Source organism: Callorhinchus milii, unplaced genomic scaffold, assembly GCF_018977255.1.
Source record: "Callorhinchus milii isolate IMCB2004 unplaced genomic scaffold, IMCB_Cmil_1.0 Scaffold17, whole genome shotgun sequence".
NCBI lineage: Eukaryota > Metazoa > Chordata > Chondrichthyes > Chimaeriformes > Callorhinchidae > Callorhinchus > Callorhinchus milii.
The window spans coordinates 14287581-14311824 of NW_024704758.1; the positions used below are offsets into that span (position 1 = coordinate 14287581).

The window sequence follows — 24244 nt, forward strand, 5'->3', positions numbered from 1 at the left end:
CGTATTTGCGCCAGGTTGGTCCTTGCTGCTGAAGCTTTACAGCACGACCCTGTATGCAGTACGACGCTGTATAACTGATTGCAGAAAGGCAACCTTGGACATATCGACAAGTTCTGCACCAGGCTGTGCTGTTGTGGGTAAAACACTTATTTATACATCCATAGAGTATTGATATAAAACCCTTCGACAACGCTCCCCTGTTGGCTTTGGGAGTTCATTGAGCGAGGAGCTGTGTTGTACAAGCTGGGGCAGTCTGGTGTTTGATTCCCTGTCAGTGCTGAGTTTACTCGTGCCGCTCAGGGTGGCTCTGCATTTGGCTTTAATATGTGCAAACGCCTGAGGTTCTATTAATACCTACCGCGCTGCTGATATCACTATGTGAAATAACCACAGTTGACCAGGAGGGGACACTGGATGTATTTTTTTGGTCTGCTGCCTGTGTCAGACATCCTAGTGCCGCCTCCTGGTCGACTGTGTGTACATCACTTGTGGATAAGATTGGGGCTCGGTAACAACGTGCGCATAGCTTGCCAACGCTCACTGTCCGAGCTCCCATACGAATCATTGCCAATTTGACAAGGTTCACCGTGTATAACAATATAAGTTAGAAGGTTCCTTGAGGGGAGAAGAGTAGTAAATATCATTTTTTAATATTTCTTCTCCTGAACTTTAATATACAATATAATAATCCTTGCATTTGATATAGTGCCTTATCACCTCGTCGAGACGTCTCAAAGCGCTTCACAGAATATACTGTTAAGTGAATTGACAGTATAATCTGTGGGCAAAATGCGGCAGCCAATTGCGCACAGTAGAAAGTGTGAAGGAAAGTCTTGGGATTACAAATATATTGTACAAACTTCAGATATGATTCTTTGTCTCTGTGTTCCATAGATTTTTACATAGAATTACATACATCAACAACAACTTGCATTTATATAGCGTGCTTCATGGGCAAGGCAACCCTCCTGACACCAGAGTGGAGTATAGTATTGTCTAATTTGCAGTATGTTTTTATTCCTTCAGACGGAATCTGAATTGCCTAAGTTGAGATCTCTTCCAGTAACCAGAAGTACGACACATTAACCCATGGAATTCCAAGCAATTGCATTAAGAAGAGTCACAAATGAGAGCTCTGTGTCTTTTACTCTATCATTGTAGACATATTCTGAGGCTCAAATCTTCACATTGTGCTGAATGCAGAGGCATATCTGTTTTATATCTGTTCGATTTAAAAGTATCCCACTTTGTGTATTTAAACACAATCGATTCCACTATAATTTCTCTTTATATTTTGTTTCCAGATTTGATGCCTTTTGAGGATCACAAGTCTGTGTGTTTATGGGTTTCTTTTTAAAAGCACTAACCCTCTCACCAGCAAGAGCCTACATCTAGGTCGAACAAATGTTCCTCCGGGACACCATTAACCTATATTTAGGTCTGTGCTATTTTTCTCTTTATTGTTGTCACTGTATCTCACAGCTGCGCAGGACCCAATTAACGTGCACCCCATGTGCTTTCAATCACGTTCTTTTCAAACAAATTTGCTAAGGCCATAGCATCCATTATAAAGTATTGAATTACTGAACTGGCTGGTCAATACAACACTGAGACCAGCGACAGCCTCAACATTTACTGTACTGCTGACCTGATGATTGCAGTATACTCTAAAACTGTTGCTGAAAGCGCATGGGGTAAGATTTAACTTGCTAAATGCAGCCACTTTGCCAATACGTGCTTGGAATGGGAAATCCCACTATTAACATACATTGCCAAAGTCACTACACTTAGCAATAAGCTGGTCTGATGCTAAGACATTCAGTGCTGCACTTGCAGATGGAAACCGGCATAAAGCTTTTGGAGCACAGACAAGTTAACTTATCCGTTGGGATTAGTCTGGTAACTGGCAATGGATACTCTGGTCTGGTGGGAGCATTTCTTGATTGGAGAAGTAAAAGTGAGACCAAGTCAATCTTCAGCAAAAAGAAAACAGTATAATTAAAACAGTATTCTAAATGCTTACGTTTCTAGTTAATAGTCATATAGCTTAAGATGTTACTCCTACCCAGTGCTGGGCGTGCACTATATTGCAAGTACAATCTCCCACCCCCAAGCTGATTGACACTCGATTGCACCTTGTCAATTGACACTGTTGGCAGTGAAAGACAGTCTGGTTCGTGAATGAGGAAATAGTGCAACAGAACATCCCAGTTTGCAAGCGTGTAATCCAGTACCTCAATGGCATCGTCATAAAGTCCGACCGTTGCCAATGTTTTAGAGGTAGTCATGCAAAATAATGAACCTGGGAGTTGGTCGGAGCAGTCAGGGGATTTACGTAGCTGTACTTTTGATTGCTACCAGTCTCAGCAACAGGCATCATATGAAAGTGATTGTAACGATGAAATGAATATGTAACCTGGGCATCAGTCACCAGATTTAGCGATTTCAGATGGCAAGGATTAATGTCTAGAACTGGAAGGGGAAACAGGATTTATATGCATTTTTGAAATGACTGCCGTTGATTTAAACCCTCATCAAACAGTTGTAGTTCCTCTACTGCACCGACCAGAGAAAAGATTTAGTTCAACTAATTTTGCTGGGGTTGGATAGATAGAGAGAGGAGGGAAACAGTTTTTTTTTGCTGATTTGAGTTAGCAATTTGGTTGACATGAAAACAAATGCATCTCACAGAGGTAATTGGCTAATGGGCAGGTTAAACCCTGAGTTAGGATGTTCTCTGGCTGTTAATGATGCCTCATTTATGCTCACTTACCCTCTGTTCCTTCAGTTTGCTTACAAAGGATGAGACAGTACAGGTGACATGAGGAGGAAGGACAAGGCTTTATTAAATTCTTGTGGCCTTCAGAACTATTGTCTTTAACTTGTTATGGTATTTCAACCTCTGCTGTATTCAGTACCCCCAAGTAAGAAAGTTACATCTCCATTCACGCTGGGACGTCCTCCTGACATGAAAGGCGCTATACAAATGTAATTTGTTATTGTTGTTGTTGCATGTGAAATGCAGTGATAACAAATGCTGCCACATTGGTTTCATCAGACGAGATAACTAACGTGTAATGCGGATTATTGAATGGTGCACCTTATAAAATGTAAAACAGGTCATTACTTCTCAGTGAGCATTGTAACTGCCGTACTATTCACGGGAGAGTACACTAACACTGGAGCGCTGAATCCAATCCAGAAAAACCTGACCCCAGGCTAATAAATATGTCTGTCAGCCAATTGGAGCCCCTTCATTTTGTCTGGAGCATCAGCAGTTTTTAAAGTCACATTGTCTTACGGTTTAACGATGGAATTTGATTGTGTGTTTAATCCTCACCCCCACCCCAAAGAGAAAGCCTGGGTAGTTTCAACTGAGCACTTATAAAGGCTCAGTATTACTGAGTGTTATCTGAAGCATGGACTTATGAAGCATTATTATATTACTTTACCTCTTTTTTTTTAGTAGTGTAACTCTGACGTTCACTGTTACTGATGGCACTAATACTTTACAACCCGTTCTGGTGATTTGCAAGTGAAAGTTTGTTAAAATATTGAAACGTTGAATTCCAAGTAATTGCAGACAGATGGTTTGAAATCATTCGCAGACTTGAATTTAAATTTTAGCAATATCCAGGACTGTCATGTGACATGTGAAAATATTAAACGCTCCTTAGACAGAAAAGCCAGAATAACTATTGGTAACACGCATTGATAAGACGTTGAGGGTGGCTCGGTGCTGTTTGCATTGTTACTGTGTTCTCCGAGTGTTAATAGTGCCTTATCTTTGCTCACCTAACCCTCTGTTCCTTCAGTTTGCTTATGAAGGAAGACACAGCAAGTAATTGTAACCTGGGGACAGTGTTTACTGTTAGAAGTTAGCAGCTAACCTGATCCTACAACAACAACAGCAAAATTACATTTGTAAAGTGCCTTTCACGTTGGGAGGACGTCCCAAGGCATTGTACAGACAGAGTTGCAGACCCGAGCTGGGGGTCGGGGTGGGGGAGTGTGGAGGGCAAAGGGGGAAGCGGGGAGATCGAAAGCACGGTCGAAGAGGATTCTATTCAGAGGTTGGGATGGGAAGTATTTGGTGAAGGTGGTTTGGCTTATACAACAGATAAAACATTCACGTATTAGGCAATTGCTTAATTTGGGTGTTGACTGGCGGCCAATGAATCTTTTGAGTTTCTGTAAATTTATTGTAGTCTCTCGGGACTTCTCGGGGAAGTGCCAGAATTGAAGAGGACTGGAATACTCTCACAGTAACATTTGTTGCTTAAAATGTACAGTCACTACACTTCACAACAATGTGATAAGGTGCTATATCAAAAGCAAGGATTATTATTCTAATTGTATAAAGGAGGGAGTTGGTATCCTGACTGACCTGCATGTGAAGGTTGTCTGTCATCTTGGGGAAATGTACCATTTTAAGCTTCTTTCAAACTAAAAGGTTGACAACCTTGACATTAATATCAAGCAGTCTAATTATCAAGGGTGCCCAAAGGGTTCATGTGCTAGTTAACCCGGAAAATCCACAAAGATTTGTCAGTAATTTCAGTTGAGAAGGGGAAATGGCAGAAAGTGCAGTTTGTAAAAATGCGTGGTTGGATAAAGTGGCCCTTCTGTGTGGTTTTCGAGGTGTGCGGTTTCCTTAATGTAAAAGGTCTGAGTAAAATCTGTGTTCTGTGAAGATTAATACATTTGAAACTATGTAAACACATGGCACTTTTAATCTGGAAATGACCCCAGGGCACTGTTATCCAGTCTTTTATGGGAAATCAGTCATCGTGTGGGCTTCAGAGAGGCACGCACTATTCTGGGAACAATCCACTGTAGTTGGATATTAATTAAATTTATTAAACAAATAACACAGAGGCACAGGGAGGCAGGGGTCCATCTGTTTGCTTTGTGAATTGATCTCTGTGGAGATGGATTTTGAATGGTAGTTAAAGTTCAGATGCAAAGCTCAGCAGATGGGCTCGTGTCTCTAGTGGGGAGACTTGGTGGCGATCCAAATTCTATTTTCCCTCCAGCTTTTCCGAGACTGGAAGCTGACATCTATATTCCTGTTTTGTTTATCTGAATGATGTTTAAGTCTGATTGATTTGTCAGAGCAGCACGTCCCGGCTGATTCTGCTTTGCGTCTGTGTTGTAAACGCAAATCGAGAGATAATTAGTAAAATTGAATCCCGTTGACTTTACACCTTTGGCCTGAACGTGTTGCTGTGTCTGAGCCTCGGCATTGAATCTGAACGGAAAGTGACTGCGGAGGTTTAACGTCTTATAACAGTGATATTTTTTTCAAAAATATTTCTCAACTGTTTGCTTATGACTCGATGATAGCATTTTAGTCTTGAGGTTCAAACGTGCCCGTTTCAAAAGGCATTTTTTTAAGCAAGGAGATTCCGTCCGGTAACAATGTAATTGTAATTCGTTGTTGTTGTTGTTCATTCGCCCCACAACACACAGTCACTAGATTTTAAATCCTGTGAAACGCTTTGAGATGTTTCGACACCGTGATAAGGCGCTACATGAAATGTAAGAATCATTATTTCTTAGTCTATTCGGAAGGTCCTGTGCACAAATGGTTTGGAAGTGGTCAGTGTGACTATATTGTGTAAACTATTAGTGCCAAAATTATAGTTGTCAGAAGTTAACATTTAGATTGTGTGGGTGAAACATTTTAAAGACAAATCATAGGTTCTCTCATCACTTGAACTTTCTGTCTTCACTTCTCCTGGGGATTTGAGGATAGATGTGTACTGTGTGATCAATAAGGAGCTTTGTATGTTGAGATGAACCAGTTATTCCAAATCCCCTCAACCTTCCTTAAAAACACGTACAATTGCTATCCTTGAATATTATCCTTTCTCAGCTACTAGGTACGCTGCCAGCTTGCCACCTCTTTGAATGCACTTTCAAATCCATCAAAGGGTGCATGGGGAATGCTAGCCTCGATGCTCGGTGTTTTATCTGGGAATCTGGGTTGCAAACACTCATTCATTAATGTCCATTGTAAGTGTACACGAATGACTTTGATAACTGATGAATTAATACTGTGTACTGTAAGTGCACTAAGAAACCACAGGACAGAAGGCAGAAGTGGTACAACGTTAACTAGGTCACATTGTTCATTGCAGCTACTTTCGTCAGCTTAAGTGTTAGCATGTGTCGTCTTGATCAAAACAGGAGCCTTGTTAAATAATAGCCACATCTTGCCCCGATCACTTAAAAATAGCAATATTATCATCCATCTTTACAATTGGGAACCTGTTATGGTGGAAAATGTTATTTTTAGTGATTTGTGTCAAGTGGATCCCGTTTTCCCTGATTGTCTTTTAAACTCGATTTTTAAGAATCAGGCATCTCAGTAATTCAATCACAAACTGTGGCCTCCAGGACTGGGTTCTGGGCTCTGTGTAATTCCAACGTGGAAGAATTCATCTTTCAACTCCCCAGAATTATTTTTCACTGTGCGGGTGACAACATTTTGCCTTCTCTTGCAGTGTTGCTTCATGGAGGACAGGTCTCCCAGTGAAAATGGTCCCTGATGGCTTACATTATCCAAATTGATGAGTTGCAAAAATAGCGATATCATGAAGTACTTTCAATAATGTCTCACACCAGGGTTTATTCTCACATAAAAACTGCTACAGGAAAGCCATTGAGGAAAGCCTTATTCATTAATATCCATCCTTTATTAGTATCCATTATGGTTCTGTTAAGAGTGAAAGTTTATAGTGTCTCGGGTTGTGTTGTTCTGCAGCATATGTGGCGTTAAGAATTGAGGGCAGAGCATTTTATTTGGGAAAAGGAATCATCTTCTCTATTGGTTTGAGAGTGGATGGGGGGATTAAATGTTGCTCATTGAACCACAGTGCTGTAAATTCGTAAGGGCCAGCCTCTTGTAACAAAGTTATACTATACAGTTTGTGTTGGGTTGACTCAAATTGCATTGAATCGATGTAGGAAAAACAATCAAGTACTGAGCAGAGGTTCTCTTGGTAAATTCTAAGTAAACTGTGGAAATTTCCTTGAAGGTATTCACTATTTTAATCTTAAACAGTGGAAAGTTTTACTAAGGCATTCACAGCCAAGTTGACCGCCTGTAGGGATAATAATAATCTCTTCAAATAAAATAATAGTAACAACTGTTTGTTGGACACTGCAGTGCACAATTGGCTGCCACATTTCACCCGCAATATATTAGAGTCAGTTCATTTAGCAGCATATTCTGTGAAGCGCTTGGAGATGTCTCGAAGACGTGATAAGGTTCTGTATCAAATGCAAGGATTATTTATTTTGATTATAGATAATGGTTTGGGATTCTGCTAATGGAAAATTTGCAATTCTGCAGGATTCAGTTTGCCTGGGGAGATCCACAATGGGGCTGAAAGCACTGAGGTCCTTTGGTATCATCGTGAGACGTTCTGTCGGCACAGCCCAAACTTCAGATGGTGAGGATATCTTCAGGCAGCGAGGAATCTATTGCTACTTTTTGCCTATTCAGACCCGTTGGCAGGACAATGACGCATATGGCCATGTAAACAACGCAGTGTACCACGGGTACTTTGATACCTTAATCAACCACTATCTTCTCAGGTAAGGGAACCCTACTGTTTCTGCTCCTCACATGTATCTCCAGCTAATGACGCCAGAGCCGGGGTTTAACGTGGCAAAAAAAANTACAGGCTTTATTGCTATCGGTGGCGTAGAAGGGTTAAAATCCTTTGAACAGTTTATCTCTTATCGGTTGTAATTAAATGTGTTTATAATAAATTATTTGGTGTAATTAATGTAAAGTCCTCTTGCCTGTACCGTTATTAAAACCAGATGCTGAAGGATCAACAATATTACAACATGGCAATGCAGCCTTGCCAGCTGTCTAACTGTAATTACTTTAATCTCAGCTTGTTATCTAATTATCACCTTTGTAAAGGGAATACTACCCTCTAATGCATGCTGATTGTTTCTGATCATGATGAAGAGTTTAGAACAGCTGTCAGATAGCTGTGGCCTAGGTGTTTGCATCAGAAATGGTTGAAGTCTAAGTCGGGCCTAACTTCCTTCACACAGGTTCACTAAGCCCGTTTCCAACATCTGTCTTGCCTTCAAACGGGGAAACTTAACACTGTCTCTGCTGTTGAGGCATGTGGCTCCGAGTGTTCTTACTCTGAATGGAGCTCATTTGTACTGTGGGGTTCGTTGCAGAAAGAGAGGGAGATATGTTGGTAAACAACAGCAAGCAATTCAGACATTTTTATAACTCGGCCCAAATGAGAAACAGTTGCTGTCCAGCACAGTGAAAAGCCATCAGCAAACCAAACAAAACGCAGGAATCAATCAACTGGGAATAAATGTATTTTGCTACGTTGGTGCAAATGATGTTGAATCTGATTTGTTGGGAGTCTTTGAATAAAAGCACATTTTGCACACTTTGAATTCAATGCTACTGTACCAGAAAAGATTTATTGGCTTTTTTTTAAAATAAAGAATTCAACATTATTTTGATCTTTGCCTTAAGACACAAATGATCATAACATTGGAAATGAACGGAACTCTTTGGGAAGCTGAGTAACAGTTGCGAAAAATTACACAGTATTTGTTTTGTTTAATACATATATATATATAGAATTCTATAAAACTGACAGAATGAGAGAGAAGTTGCCATATTAGGCTGAAGTGTAGGTTAGGTTTTGGTCCTGTTATTCCCAGCGTCTCTCTGTTTCCTACAGCCACCAGTGTCAGTTCAATGAGATACTTGCCTAGTTAAAGTGATCTCTGGTTGGACAAAAATTGTTTGAAAGCATTCTGACTTGTAAAGGATTTCCTCACGTAGAATGTGTAGGAAACGTAAAATGACCCATTGATTTTGCAGTGGAAAGTGGTCCTATGTTGGGTCTGGCCCTGGTTCCATTCCATTTCTCTAGTGGCTTCACTTACTCGTTTGCTTAATTCATTAGCTCCGAGCTCATCTCAATGTACATGAAGCTGAGTCGGAGGCTTTTTTTTTTGCATAATGAGACATTTATAACTCATTTGTTAAATTTATTGCGCCTTCTACCTATTTCAAATCAAATTTATTGACCACAAAAGTGAAACAGAATGGGATTTCTATGCTATTATTTTCCTAAACATCAGGGATGAATGCACATCAGTCTTAATTACTGTAGAGAATTTTTCCTCCTGGGTTGTTGGCTCAATAAATACTTTAATAATGTTCATGGGGTTGCACAGTTTCCAGGAATGATGCTGTTTCTCCGAGTGTATTTCATTATGATTACCGTAAGCAAGGTTAGGCTATTTCACGCTCGCTTTAGAGATTGGAGCGTCACAGGAGAGAGGATCGAGAAGAGAGAGGACTGAATAGAGATGTAGCTGTTCTCCTAATTTAATAAAAATAATGCAAGGGAATTCAACTTGTCAATTTACACAGAGTGTGAAAATCAAGTCCAAAGGTCACGGGTCTTTTAGGATGTGCTTTCCTTTCGGGATCTCATTTAATTCAGATCACAATCAACAGACTCATTGTTCCACTGAAATTAAAGGGGGATTATGATGAGCAGCCATTTAGACAGTCTACTTCATCCAATCATCTCACTTTCCTCAGCACACACAATGCATTTTAGCAATCTTGATTAACAACAACAACAACAATTAGCATTTATATATTGTCCCTCACGGGGGGGGGGGGGTGCGGGTAGTGCCCCAGAGCGCTTGACAGTGGCAGAGCACAACGCCGAGCCAGGGGGAGGGGGAGGTGATCATAGGCACGTTCGAAGAGGAAGGAGGAAGGTCTTCAGGCGCGAACTAAAGATGGGGAAGAAAGGGTGCACGGCGGAGGAGCAAAATAAATGGTCTTACAGGCTAAAACTAGGTGGAACTTCAGGCCTCTGGAACCTGTGTGGTCTGAATGGTTGAATCGGATGAATTGAGTGAGTTGGGGGAGTAAATTGCAAAGTGTGTGCGTGTGCATGTGTGCAGTGGGGAAACTCATTGATTTGTTATGTCACTTGCGTGATAAGAACACATTTCCAAGTGTCTGCCCTCCACTTCCTGGTAGCAGCCATCAGACGCTTTGGGAGAGATTGGGAATGATGGCACCAGATGATGATGATGTCAGGAAGGTACCGGGCATGGACTGTGATATAATTAGAAATGCCACGGAAGAGCTTTCTCAAACTGACAAAACAGAAGGGAAGTTTTTATTAAAGCAACAAGATATCTGCCTGAGTTATCATAAACCAAGCAGAAGGTGAAACGAACTGAGGACCTTTGACAGCTGCCCACCCCTCTCCCTCCCCATCCCTCCCTCCTCTTCCTTTGTCTTGGCTATTTCTCCTCCCGCACCTAGCCATGTCCACCCTTCTGTTCTGAACTCCTGGCTGCACAGGGTTGGTGCTGTCCCTCTTCCTGCCCACCTGGCACCAGATGTGCTAACAGCAACTCCTGCAGATCCCTCGTCCTCGGAGTGGCAGGATGCGAAATCCCAGGCGACGTTCACCTGGAACCACTTTGCCTACAACAGCTGGACCCCCTTGATTGCCTTGTGCATCTCGGCAGCTCAGTGCTGCTGCCGTATCAATCGCTTGTCAATTTGGCTTAGCCGTGCCTTTGACTGACTGGGGCTGGGGAAGTGGGGGAGGGGGTGGGGCGGAATGGTTAAAATTAATTGCTACATAAGGAAAAATTGAGAGATAATTATTCCTGGTTTCCTGTCGGTGCTTGAGGGTAGATGACCTCATTAACTTGTAGCTTGTACACAATTCAATTACTAGGAGATGGAAAATACATTTTTAATTACCTCGGTGGCCTGGGTTCCCATTCATCTCCATTTGCACGGAGGCTTTTTTTTTCTGCGCTTGTGCTGAGAGATGGGGACGGCGGTCGTGATTTTTTTTTTTTGGAGGGGGGGGGGTGGGTGGAGAAAAAACACACAAAATTAACCCACCAAAGCGCATGATTTCGGCTCTCAGCTGAGCTCACACGTGTTGCTTTCAAATCAATGTTTATCAACATTGAATTTCTTTGTGCCAGGCTTTGTCAAAAAAAACGTAATGCTTTAACCCTCCCCTCCATGCACACACACACACACACACAAAAAAAAAGTATGTGTAGTTGTGTGCACCTGTGTTTGTAGGGAGATGTACTGAATGTTGTACATTGCTATCAGACTGAACACTCACAGGTAGATAGATGCCTGTCATACAACAACAAAATTACATTTATATTATTATTATTTATAGAGCACCTTTACTACAGTTCAATGTTGATTGATAACATCAAGGAGTTTAGCTTTTAATTACTGTGAAGACATTTGTTAGAATCCATGAACTAAAAGAACAGTTCAGTTTTTATTCGCTACTGGCTTTCAATCATGATCCTCTTCCCTCTTTCTTTCTTATTCCCCCCTCCACCCCCACTGCCCTCTCCAGTCCCCTTTCCCACGTTAGCCCCATATAGCTCTGCTGTAAGCCACAGTCAGGAGGGTGGGAAAGCTCGCAGACATCTCCCTTGACTGTGTCGATGTTTCTCCTTGTTTGACCCACTGTGAAACATCCTTAAGCGATGCAGGAAGAGACATGACCCAGCTGAGGCAGGCAGGCAATCTTGTCTTGTCCTGGGGGCAGAGGAGAGTGAGTGGCAAGTCCCCGTGGTATCAGAACATCAAATGAGCACTTTTGCTTTCAAAACCATTTGTGTATTGGGGTCACTGGAGTAGCTGTTGAGGTGCTTGGTTAACCTTGCGTTTGGGGGAATGGGAGTGAGCAGAGGTTTGTGTCCGAGGGCTGACTGCTGCCCCAGGCGAGCCTGACCAATACGTCGTTCTTGGTCAGACAACACTTCAACACGACGCCAAAAAAGACCTTTTAAGTCAAGAGTAAAAATGAACCCAGCTGTCATCCTTGCCTGTGGCCAATGGGTAGCTTGTCAGTGCATCAGATAGCAACACAGGAAAGTGACTGGCACTGTCCGTCTCCACCTTGATGGATGAGGGAGCGGGGTGGGAAACAAAATCAGAATTAAAGTTAGCGTGTATGTGCTGATTAAAGAGCTCGTTCCCCGGTCGGCAGCCAACAGCTGGAACATCTGCATTGCCACTTCCATGATATCACGGTAAGTGGCAGAGCAGGGCTTTTTTTCAATATAACTGATTTCAGTGTAATGCATTCTGTCGAGTTCTGTTGTTTGACCAACCTTGACGTAATGGTTTGTCAAATGCTGCGATTTTGTAAAGGATATGTCTCCACTTCCCTCCCCCTCTCCCCACTGTTCCGCCTCCCCCTCAAAGTTTGGATTAGTGCAGATCTGTCCAGAGCAGGGTCTCCGATGGAACCAGGTTTTTCCAGTGAAACATGGTTTGCTTTCTTCTCCAAGGGATATTTTTAGACGTGGTACTTATTACATTAAAGGTGAAGGCTTAAATGGACCCACTGGGATTTGTCTTCTAACTTTCGAGCCCCGCGTCCAGTCCTTAACCAACTCAGCCGCCCAGGATTCCCCTGAGATTTGACACGTGATAACGTGCCTGAATAATCTGTTAATAATCATGAGACCCTAAATTCCATCTAGTTTTAACCTGCGTGACCATTTTGCCTTAAAACGTTTTGTTTCAAGGACACGCAAAATTTGCTGGGACTTCTTCAGATCAGCCTTAAGTTTGAAAGCCGTTTTCTTTCCGCACTTCTTAAAAATTTCAAATTTAAGTTTGAATTCGAGAATCTCCCACAATTTTGCTTGACCTTAAAAGTAGTCTCAAGACCCTTCTCTTCGACCGTGCCTTTGGTCTCCCTCCCACCTCTCTGCCTTCCCTCACCCCTACACCACCCCTCCCCCACCCCTCCCACATGCTCGGGCCCCGACACCTGACTGTTCAGCGCTTTGGGACGTCCTCCCGATGCGAAAGGCGCTCTATAAATGTCATTTTGTTGTTGTTGTTGTTGTAGTCTTAATAGTGATAATCACTATTGCATTTGATATATAGTCCTTTCTCGAAAAGCTTCACAGAATTTATTGTGAAGTGCAGTGACTGTGTATTTTATAGGTGTATATCAATTTGCACCCATAACAACAACAACAACAACAAGATTCCATTTATAGAGCGCCTTTCACGTCAGGAGGACGTCCCAAGGCGCTGCACAGTTGGGTCATGACCCGAGCAGGGGGAAATGGTCAGGGTGAGGGGAAGGAAGGGAGGAGCGAGGAGGAGGAAGAGAGTCGAGAGGGAGCTGAAGGCTCGGTCAAAGAGAAAGGTTGTGAGACCGGCCTTGAAGGAGGAAAGGGAGGAAGCAAGGCGAAGGCACTGGGGATGGAGTTCCAGAGCCTGGGGCTGAGGGGCTGAAGGCCCGACCACCGATGGTAGGGCGGTTGGGGCGGGGACGTGGAGCAGACCGGAGCCAGAGGAACGGAGGGTACGGGCAGGTAGGTAGGGGGATAGTAGGTTGGAGAGGTAGGAGGGAGCAAGGCCGTGAATGGCCTTGTAGGTGAGGATGAGGATCTTGAAATCAAGTCAATCAATAAGTCTCCCACAAACAGCCAATTTTTTATCTGGGGGATTATTGGCCAGACACTGGGAGAGAAAAACTCCCTTGTCTTATTGAGTAGTAACTTGACGTCTTCACCGTCCACTTGAATAAGCAGGGGCGGTACTATGGTTTAAACGCCTTATCTGAAGGAAGCTAAAACAGGGTGAGATTTTATGCCTCTTATTATTTCTACCAGCCGGTCTCTTTTTTCTTATTAAAAAAAAGTATTTTTGTTGGCCAAACCTGCTGGGAACACCGTTAGCTATTAACCTCATTTGTTTTATTTAAATAAAAATGTTATGGTCCTAGGTGTACTGTCATGAGCGGGTGAGTTCTATGCATGGTGTGGCTCTCACACACATATCGTCCAGCGAGCTGTGATGTGTGCTGAGCCAGGTGAACTCACCTGGGGCAATGACGTGATCCCTACAAATGGTCTTATCATTCCTTACAATAAAATCCAGTTTGCTGTCTGGTGACTCCTGCTAAAAAGTGCAAGCGAGTGGACATCAGGTGAGGATGGAGTTCGGGCTCAGGTGCAATAGCCCCCAAGGTCCATAAGCCTCCTGAAGCTCCCTCGCTGTCCTGTCTCGCACATGCTGAGGTGGAAGGGGGAAGGTGGTATCAGTATCTCTTCTGTTAACAGGAAACTTGTGCTAATGGCGATATGGCCTCTCCACAGACACCAGCTATTGCCTGTCCCTGGCAGCAAGAATTCCAATTGGAATCTGCTATTTGGAAGACTTCCAGCCAATCTGTATTTCTTATACAGAGGTTCCACTATTAGTAATTTGTGGATTGAATGTGCAGCTTAAATAATGACACTGTAATACTGTAACCCTTTCATTTTATATAACGCTCATATTGTAGAAACATCTCCACAAGCTTTACTGTAATTATTGTTGAGTGTGGTGTCTGTGTATTTGCAGGTGAACAAAGCAGCCAATTTGCACACAGTAAAATTCCACATAACAGGCAGGAGGTGAAAGACCAATTCATTTGTTTTTGGAGGATTGTAGCAGATCAATAAATGCGGCACGTTATTAATACCTGTATATCGATCCCATGTGTATTTAAATATCATACAACAAGTTAATCTCAAACAACAAAAGGACTTGAATATAAATTGAACTGTCTACCAGTTCAGGTGGACATTACAGATCCAATGGCACTATTTTGAAAAGAGACAGGAAGCCCCAGATTAAAATTGTTTGTTCACTTCGGTGCTATTTTGTGGGATATTGCTGTGCGCAATTTGACTACCTTGTTCGCCTACGAATAAACAGTGTCTACCCTTTACAATAAAATCCTTTGAGGTGCTAGTGTGGGAATGTAAAAGGACTAAAACACGTAAAGTACAGAGTGTCTCGACAATGATAAGATTAGAGTTGTTTTTGAGTAACTGCTGTAGATAATTAGAGTAGAACCAGTGTCCTTGTACTGTCTGCAAATGTATAATCAATCTTGTGATGATTGAATGCTTGTCAATCAACAGCAAGAATTGTTTGAGACATGAGTTAAGCATGAGGTGATTGCAAATAATCATGTATATAAACTAATGGGACTGCCCCATTGGTAGAGGGAGAGTACCGACTCTTCTGAGAGACGTGCTATTGTATTGCCTCTCGCTTTCCCTCTTCTTGCTGTAAGTATTTGAATAAACTATATTTCTGAGCTAACTTTGTTTGTGAGTGTTCGTTTAATCCTAGCTATAGCGACTACATCCTGGGTTCGACAGTTGGAGGCATTCATTGACATGTTCAGGCGATTTATCAAAATGCAAGGATTATTATTATTATACATGATTTTTTGTGGACTAGAGTTGATCCTATTCCGTTATTTCACATAAAGCTTGAGTACATGTTGAACCAAAACTTGCCTTTAATATAAAAAGTGCTACCTGTAATAAAAGTTTCCTTGCTCATCACCTATTCTCCCAAGCACTCTTAGACAGTTTTGGGAGTATAAAGAGCTGCCTCCCTATTAATTTATTTATTCTTCTGAATGTGATTTTGGTGTAACTTCCACTTTCTGAAGTACATTTTCGATTCCTTTTCTGAAGCGATATTTTTCGCTGTGGGAAATTGATTCTTTGATCCAGTTGACAGAATTCAGCTATTTTCCAGAAATCCATATGAAGTTAAATTTGAAGACGATTGGTGTAGGGTTAAAGGTGTGAAAAATTCTGGGTCACTGGAGGAGTAACGTTATGTGTTTATTGCATTTTTTTTCTTGTTATCTGGATATGGGGGTGAATCGGATTAGAACATAACAGCACGAGATATGTTTCAAACTTTCAAACACAGATTAGATAGTTTTCTTTTAGGAAACAACATTATGGGATATAGTACATTGGTAGCTCGGGACATATGTGCATGTGACTGCCAGGAAGGTGGAGGGTGAACTAGATGGACGTTGGTCTTTTTTCGTCTAACATTTCTTATGTTCTTATGTTCAGATACAATATATGAACTCCATGCCAAGGGAAGGAGTCAGCATGCCATCTGGATAACAGCATCCTTCATATACATTTACAAGGATTATTAGTGTTTTTTACGCTGCACATTTAGAGTGGTCATTGGAGACTTGGTGTTTGAAAAGATGACAAAGCACATCAAAGTCAACAAGACTCGTCAGCAAAGGAACTTGGAAAAAAAATACACAAGGGTATTTTCCACCAGGGTAGGGTTGTAAGGGCATTATTTTTCACGTATTTTTCCACTAGGGTTGGTGGGCGTGGGGGAGAGAAGGAGAGAAAGATATCCAACCTTCTCCATCAATTTTCCATTCTGAGGAGAAATAAGTTATCAAATCAGAGTTTGCTTTAATTATTGGGGAAAAAAAGGCAACTTAATTCCTTGGTAGTAAAGGTCTGGATCTGTGTAATAAATAGTTTGTTTTACATACAGTTGATTTGCTGTTTGTCACTGCATTCGGCCTCACTTACTATGTACATGTAGAGTAATAGCTATAAAGGAGTGAGCTACAGAGGTACGGGGAAAGGAAACGTAAATGGGACTGAAGGGATTGCTCTTAGAAAGAACCAGCACACACGCAATGGGCTGAATGGCCTCATTCTGTGCTGTACATGCTGTGTGTGCGTGTGTGTGTGTCTGAGTACATTACTTCAGTGAAAATATTTATTAAATGAACATTGATCTGTGGTAAGTGTGTTTGTAAAGTTTACAAATTCCATGGAATGGAGAGAAGTTGTTTAATAATAATAATAAAAATAATATTGCTTGCAATTGTTACAGCGCCTTTCATGTCTGGAGGATATCCCAAAGGACATACTGTAAAGTGCAGTGACTGCATGTTTTGTGGGCGAAAGTCAGGTGTTTAAGACTAGTTTGTTATTAATTTCACTTCTGAGTAATGTACAGGGAATGAATAGCCAGTGATAAATTTAATACACAGAGTAATTGTGTGAAGCCCTGTTACTATGAATTTTGAGCTACAGTGTATACACCCAAATTCACACAACATCCAGTATTACACAATGCAATTATTTGGCCTAAGAGGATTAATAGTTTTATTTTGGGTTCTGAACAGTTGTCTGATTTAAAGTATTATCAGTTAATCCACGTCATGTGAAAATCTCCTTTGCTACTAAATATTCTGGTACAATTAAATTAAACCGAATCTCAAAGTTTAATTTCATAGTTATAAAAATGCATTAAATTATTTTGCTGTAATACCACAATACTTGAGGTAATCATGTTTTGTGCACATGCATTTTAATTTCCCCAGTGACATGAAAATAAATTTTACTAACATGTTAATTTTGTGTGTTAATCAGTCGCTCCAGGCTGGATGAAAGGATTTGCTCTGTAAAACTGTTTGATATTGAAACAGGTCCTTTTGACCCTATCAAAATTGCCTTTATTCCCCTAAAGACGGGTAAAGTTAATTAAGCACTCAATAGGTTTATAGTGTTTAAATTAAAATATATTACCCTCATTGTGTAGTCATCAAATTAAAGTATTCTCCTCCTGGCTGCATGACTGTCTAATGTGCTTATCAAAATTCATGATGCTATAAGTGGGATTTGTTGTGTTGAACAGGGTCTGTAATGAGTCAGTCAAACAATAGTTGATGCTGGGATCTGCCACAAGATGGTGACAAATTCCATTGATTACAACTTGAATCTCTCAGACGAGGACGATTTGTCCCTCGTCCTCTCCTCTTGGCTGGTTGTCAGACTCCGCCATTGTGAAGCTCTCCGGGACACTACCCCGCATGAAGGGCGCTGTATAAATGCAAGGTGGTGGTGTTGTGATAAGGCACTAGCATCAAGTGCAAGGATTATTGTTATTCGTGCCCTTTCACATTCTCAAGAGTAAATTCAGAAGTTCAGAGTATGGAAGTTACCGTCACAAATCTTATCTCAAAAGTTATGTTGTCCTCTCCCCCTCCTTCTTTCGAGATGAAGCTTTGGACTAGGTAGTGTCATCAGTTAAGAAGATTCAGGCCATGATGCCATTCAACAATAAGAGTCCATTGAGGGGAATGAATTGAGTCTTTGTTGGTTTTTATTGAGGCCTGACCATAGTCAGTACAAAGCTGTGTGTGTCTTTCTGTCTATCGTTGTCTGTAGTTTCAAAGAACTGAAGCATCAAGTAAATAACTCTTGCTAATGTAAAGTAGTCACCCTATTTCCCAGTGCCCGGCAATCTCAAAGATAGTCTATATAAAATAACACTGGGGCGTCTGCAGATCTGGTGAAAACTGAAATGCATCAGCCCAGGAGGTTGGGCAATTCTTGTACTGAGTGAGCAAATTAGAGAATAATAACAGAGACCAAGAGAGATACTGAAGGGAAATATTTCTTTCAAGGGAGACTTTCTCACTCTGTGAGAGTGAAAAAANGAACAGAAAACTTGTATTATGTGAACTACTGTCTGTATTTCTTAGCGAGAGGATTGCGCTGCCTATGTAGTGTAGTGAATCTTTCGATACAAGCTTATAATGAAATATTGCATTGGATCAGAACCATAGACATTCGTAGGACCACAGAAATTTACAACACAAAGGAAGGCCATTTGGCCCATTGCTTCAAAGGTTTGCTGTGGTCAGTGAACGGAGAAGAGGCATTGAGAGGTGGATGTGCTACTTCTTCATGCATAGCTTATGTCTGTGACTTGAAAGTGTGTGTGTAATGTACATTGTACTTAAAAAGAAGGCCACATTGCTCAAGGCATGACACTAACTTGGTCAACACCTTGAAAGATGTTAACACTGTACTCTTATCATTTGTTGCACAACATGATTTCAGGCTTATTTCGGGTATTGCCAGATTTGCCAGCAAAAAGACTCATTTCTAATCGAAGACTAAAAAATGACGACTCCGTTCTACATATTATACTGAAACATGACTTGCTTTTATGCACACCGGGCTTACTTTTGTTTCAATCAGATATTTTGGGATGCACACCGCTTGAAACAACTTCGCGCAAAGTTCTCCCTCTGAGCAGCTTTTAAAATAAAACTGCAATCCTCGGATGTTCCAACGTTACAGCAAAAACAACTGTTTTTTTTTCATTCAGTCACTACCGAGTGACATCTGCCCCGGGGCTCACTGTCGTCTTCAATCATGTAAATGGCATTATTTACTTTAAATCTGCTTTTGCCTTTTTTTCAGTCAGATACCAATAGCTCGGAACGAAAGAGTGTTGCTCGTTCCAGAGCCGAAAGACTTTGTAGCAAGTAAAATCTTGCTTTGTAACACTCGACTATGCGTGACAAGCAAAACAGTGTGCAGGGGAGCGGCGGACGAGCTGGATCTGCAACTTTGAAAGTAACAGAGTTCCAAACAGCCACAAACTGCATCTAAAATGGGGGCGGAGGGAGTTCAGTTCAGTTCTAGGTTTTCATTAATAATAATAATAATCCTCGCATTTGATATAGCGCTTTTCACGTCGGGAGGACGTCCCAAAGCGCTTCACAGAACACACTGTAAAGTGAATTGACTGTATATTTGTGGGCGAACGCGGCAGCCAATTGCGCACAGCAATGTCCCACAAACAGTCGTGGATTGAAAATGACCAATATATATTGTTTTTGGTTTTCGACGGATTATTATTCATTCTCTCTCATACATATATATTTCGCCCGCAAAATATACAGTCCATTCACTTTGCAGTATATTTCCGGGAAGCGCTTTTAATTGTCTCAACAACATAAGGTGCTGTATCAATTGCAAAGATTATTGTTATTATATTGGACCCGTAACAAGCCAAAACGGAAGCAGCATTATGGAAAGGGAGTGTTTTCTGTGAGTTCATTATTATTGAAGGAAAGCATTGATAAACTGCTTCTATCAGGGCATTACAGGGGGAGAGGGCACTAAATGGATTGCAAGTTGTGCCACATAAACTAGAAGATAAATACTGAAGCTTTAATTACCAGTCGGGGCGGTTTTGGTGGCATTCCACATTCTGTTTCAGTCGGCCTTATTGTGAAGTGCATTAGGACATGTAAAGTGTACCTGTTCCTGTTATCACAGGGACAAATGTTGGATTGCGCTGTGTTTTTAGTCAGTAATTGACAGAGCATCATAGCCAATTGTGTGTCCTGATTTTCCCAGGGGATCGGAACATGTAGGCATAATTTCTTCCAGACACAAGTGCCACTGTAAGGACTCCTGATGTAATTTGCTGATATGATATTAAAAAATAGCATTAAAGTAATTAGATTGAGCACGGAGTCATATTTCACTGAGAGGAGCTCGTCCGTGGCTTGCGCTTACGATAACCTGGTCACTTTTAACGGCTCGGAGAAAGCAGGCTAGCATAATAGGTTAATGTATTATATGTTCAGTTCATGTCATTAGGTAGAGCTTTTGCTGAGGCTGCCAGATTGACGCTGCGAATAAGAGGACGGGAGGCATTGGGCGTTAACCCATCACATTCTAAGTACCTTCAGCACAACGTCTGCAGGTTAGGGTTTAATGTTGAGGTGGGTGGGCAGCGGGAAAGAAGCTATCTCCATAAAAACAATAATAATAATAATCCTTGCATTTTGATATAGCTCCTTATAACGTCTTCTAGACGTCTCGAAGCGCTTCAGAGACTATCCTCTACAGTGAATTGACTGTATATTTTATGAGCGAAATACCAGCAATAACTGTTAAAGTCCACCTGGTCAGTGACATTTTCCCAAAATACAAAAGGCAATAAATGAAACTGCAGGAGGTGAATGGACAGAGGGATCTCAATGGTCTTTTCCAGTCTTGGGATCGCATCCCCTGTGCCATCCCTTTGGGGGTAATTTATAGCTCCCTCTTCTTCCCTCCCCCCTCCCCCCCCACACACACACACCGACACTGATCCTGGAAACTTCTCTTTATCTGAAATTTTTGATGTAACGCCCTGTCATGATGTTGAGACGTCTCAAAACGCTTCACAGAATATACTATAAGTGAATCGATTGTTGTTAAATCACTCAAACTAGAAAAAAATACCAACTTCAATAAATCCTGACGTTGTCTTGCGAGCAGTTTGGCTGTGCTTTCTCGCTGTGAATATGATCCGATTTGATGGCAAAGCTCTGAGCGTGTTTATTCCAAAAGAATTAATACACAAGAACTGAAACTCATGCAGATAATATGGCTTTGATGTGCTGCGTTTTATTTTCAGAGATGGTCGTGCTCTGTTGACCTCCGTGCCTCTGACCAAGCCTGCATTGGCCACAATATTCATCTGATAACGACAAAGTTCCAGTGGCTCTCGTTACATCAAAACTGGGCAAGAATTCATTTGCAAATGATTTAATTCCATCATAAAACTGCACAGTAAAACTGCCTCTCATGTCAGCCGTTACAGTCCTTTCTTATAATGCGAGTGTATCTCACTGGAAAGGCCAAGGTTGGTTTCAGCGTGCAATCAGATTTTGGCAGTCACATGCCTATTATTGCTAAATAGCCTGAATGTGGACGGGCAATTACATTCACTTAGTCTCAGTGCTTCAATTTGAACTACATCATAACCTGTGACAATGCTTTTTTTTAAAAAAAAACTGAAAACGAGCATAAGACCACATATATCATCGTTCACATCTCAGTGAAAGTATTTATGCCATTGCCCACTGTTACTGTGCTGATGTTCATGCCCCCCAGTGCCATGTTCTGTCATTCAATTATACTATGATGCAGTTTCCCAAAGGGGGTTCTGACTAATAATCCTTCTCAGTTGTACCGCATGACTTGTTGTATTATTCTGCCCTCAAGAAATGAGAATCTCCAGTGTTGCTTGTTTGCCTGACTGGCAACGTGGTTTTATTTAATGGTCGAAACGTTAGGTTTGGAAATGAATGTGTCCAGTGAGGAGCCGTGACAAGGCATCACACCGCTCAGTGTATTTGGGTCCACTGCAAAGTGCCAATCTAATTACGTGAGGAAATTCTAGATTTAACCGTGCAACCCTCAGCAAACTGTGCTAATAGATTTCGGGACATTGGGGACAAAAATTGGCACCTACAGAATGCACAGTTGCTACACTTTACGCTATATCCTGTTTTTTGAGACATCTTCCCGACATGTAAGGTGCTTTATCAGATGCAAAGATTATTTAATTGTGTTTCCCTTATTTTTAAACCTTGACGTTCTCACTGATTTTGCAATCTGCATTCGGCTGTCGGTTTTCTACGGCTTCACCAGCCGTCCGTGAACTAAATCTCGTCTGGCACACCGATAACACATGTGAAGGGAATAGTAAATGCAAGTTGTTGTTGGTGAACGTGGCTTACGTGTTACACTTTTCTTTGGGGGTCTAGGTACTGTGAATTAAACATCAACAGCCTGAATTCTTCAATGATCGGATACATAGTGGCTAATCAGTGTTCGTTCTACAGACCAGTGGGGTATCCACAGATCCCACTTGCGGGGATGGCTATTGAAAGCATAGGATGCTCCAGTGTGACCTACAGACAGGCTCTGTTCAATCCTCTACCAAGCAGAAGAGCGTTGCCGTTGGATTACGATGTGCTATGCGATGGCTGTTTCCCCAGCAGTCCGCTGCTGTCTGGCTTCGAATCCACAGCTTCTACGACCGGGAAGTCCACCCACGTCTTTGTGGACACGGCTACCAAGAGACCGACAGAAATACCCACGGTTTTCAGGAAGTGCCTCGAGAAGATCCTGATTCAACCACGGACTATCCATTCGGGTTAGAAAACCTGTTCTTGTTCCAACGTTTTAAGGGGGACCCGGGGAGTGTTCTCACTCCTTAATGGGAATTAATATTTGTGATTTTTTTTGTGACTTAATTGAAATCTGGATAACAATAGATGTTTTTTAAAAATAATAACATTCAGTGAATCTATAGAACTCCTGCTCAAAGGAGAATATTCTCCGACAAATAATGCTTCAAAATGTAGTCGCTTTTCACAGTTAAGGGTGCTTTCCAATTACTAAGGATGTAGGTACATGACTGAGAATTGCTTGTGACCAGTGATTGACTAGATCGTAATAGGAATGTTTATGCTAAATAGCGTCAATTCAATATATTAGTGCAAATTGCTCTCAGATTAAACTCCTCCACCTTTCTTGACACTTATGATCTCGCTGCACAGATTGGGATGTGCGTGGTGGTCCAGATCATCTAATTCTCTGCTTGAGGAAAGTGGCAGTCTGTGAAATGGTAAAAACATGAGAGTAATGGCCTTACACTGCCCATCCCTCCTCCCCACCCAAATAAACTGCACCATAATTGTCGAACCTTTCTACAGGTCTGATTTCTGCCTTTAAATATCCTTTGGGGATTTTTATTAATGCTGCTTTTTAACTTTTTTTATCTTCAGGTAAATGGCAACTGGGTGATGTGTGAGTACAGTGAAAATTGAAAATGAATTATGAATGGGTCTCGAGTTGATATAGAGAGTCTGAGTCGGTTGCTCCTGTTTGCTGATGAATTCTAAGTCGTGAGGATGTTTTTTAGAATCAAATTATATTGCAGTGACTTGCATATTTCAGATTTGCATAGTAGCACAGACAATGCTGGGATAAGACACTTCCCTTGGTTTAATTATACACATGTCAAAAATACACTATTTCAAAGTTATGATTATATATAAAAAATTATACATTAACCTAATTAACCGCTTCTTTTATTGATGGGGGAAGAGAAAAAAACACTTTGTTTTCTCGCAGTAATGATCAATTGTAGTAGTTCAGGAATAGGAGGCACCTGAAAGTTTGTATAATGGAGCAAGAGACAGATGGTGACTACACTTTGATATGGTTTTCACCCAGCCTTGTCAAACCATCATCCAAATAAATATGATATATGTGAACACAATCTCAAGTAATTCTGTTATTATAGTGAAGGTCAGTTTGCTTATTTCAGGCGAAATGAAACTGCACAAACACTCTTTGTAAATAGATAACATCTCGATTATTACATGGAAGGCAGCTGCACTGAAATAATCCTTGGAAACAAGATAACTTGCCGTAACCCAGCAATATCTTATGTTGTTATATTATAGACTCTAAATACTATTTAGTACGAATATCTTTCAACCGTAAGGCTGACACTTTTAGGAGCATGAAAAGGATTTGGAAACAAACTAACAAGTTTTTGTAAACATTTTTTCCTTTGTTCGATAAAAAGTATTCAAGGGAATCTCAAAGAGATATATTTCTAAACGAAACAGAGAATAGTGTGGCTTTTTCCGAGCTTTGGGAACGCAGTTATCTCTTACAGACCCTTTGCGTGTGC

The 24244-nt window shown here is 41.3% G+C and overlaps 1 protein-coding gene across 1 annotated transcript; it reads left to right on the top strand.

Annotated features, from left to right (window-relative positions):
- The first annotated feature begins 1 nt into the window (after window position 1).
- Window positions 2–23620, top strand: LOC103175045. The gene is made up of 3 exons (XM_007887776.2): window positions 2–133; window positions 7361–7605; window positions 22302–23620. Exons 2-3 carry the CDS (start codon window positions 7388–7390, stop codon window positions 22696–22698), a joined length of 615 nt encoding a protein of 204 aa, XP_007885967.1. The 5' UTR covers window positions 2–133; window positions 7361–7387; the 3' UTR covers window positions 22699–23620.
- Window positions 23621–24244: the final 624 nt, after the last annotated feature.

Excerpts from the sequence above, each read along its gene's own strand:
- LOC103175045 (XM_007887776.2), top strand. The coding sequence starts at position 7,388 with ATGGGGCTGAAAGCACTGAGGTCCTTTGGTATCATCGTGAGACGTTCT. Across the intron at positions 7,606-22,301 it reads ATCAACCACTATCTTCTCAG|GTACTGTGAATTAAACATCA; the intron begins GTAAGGGAACCC and ends TTGGGGGTCTAG.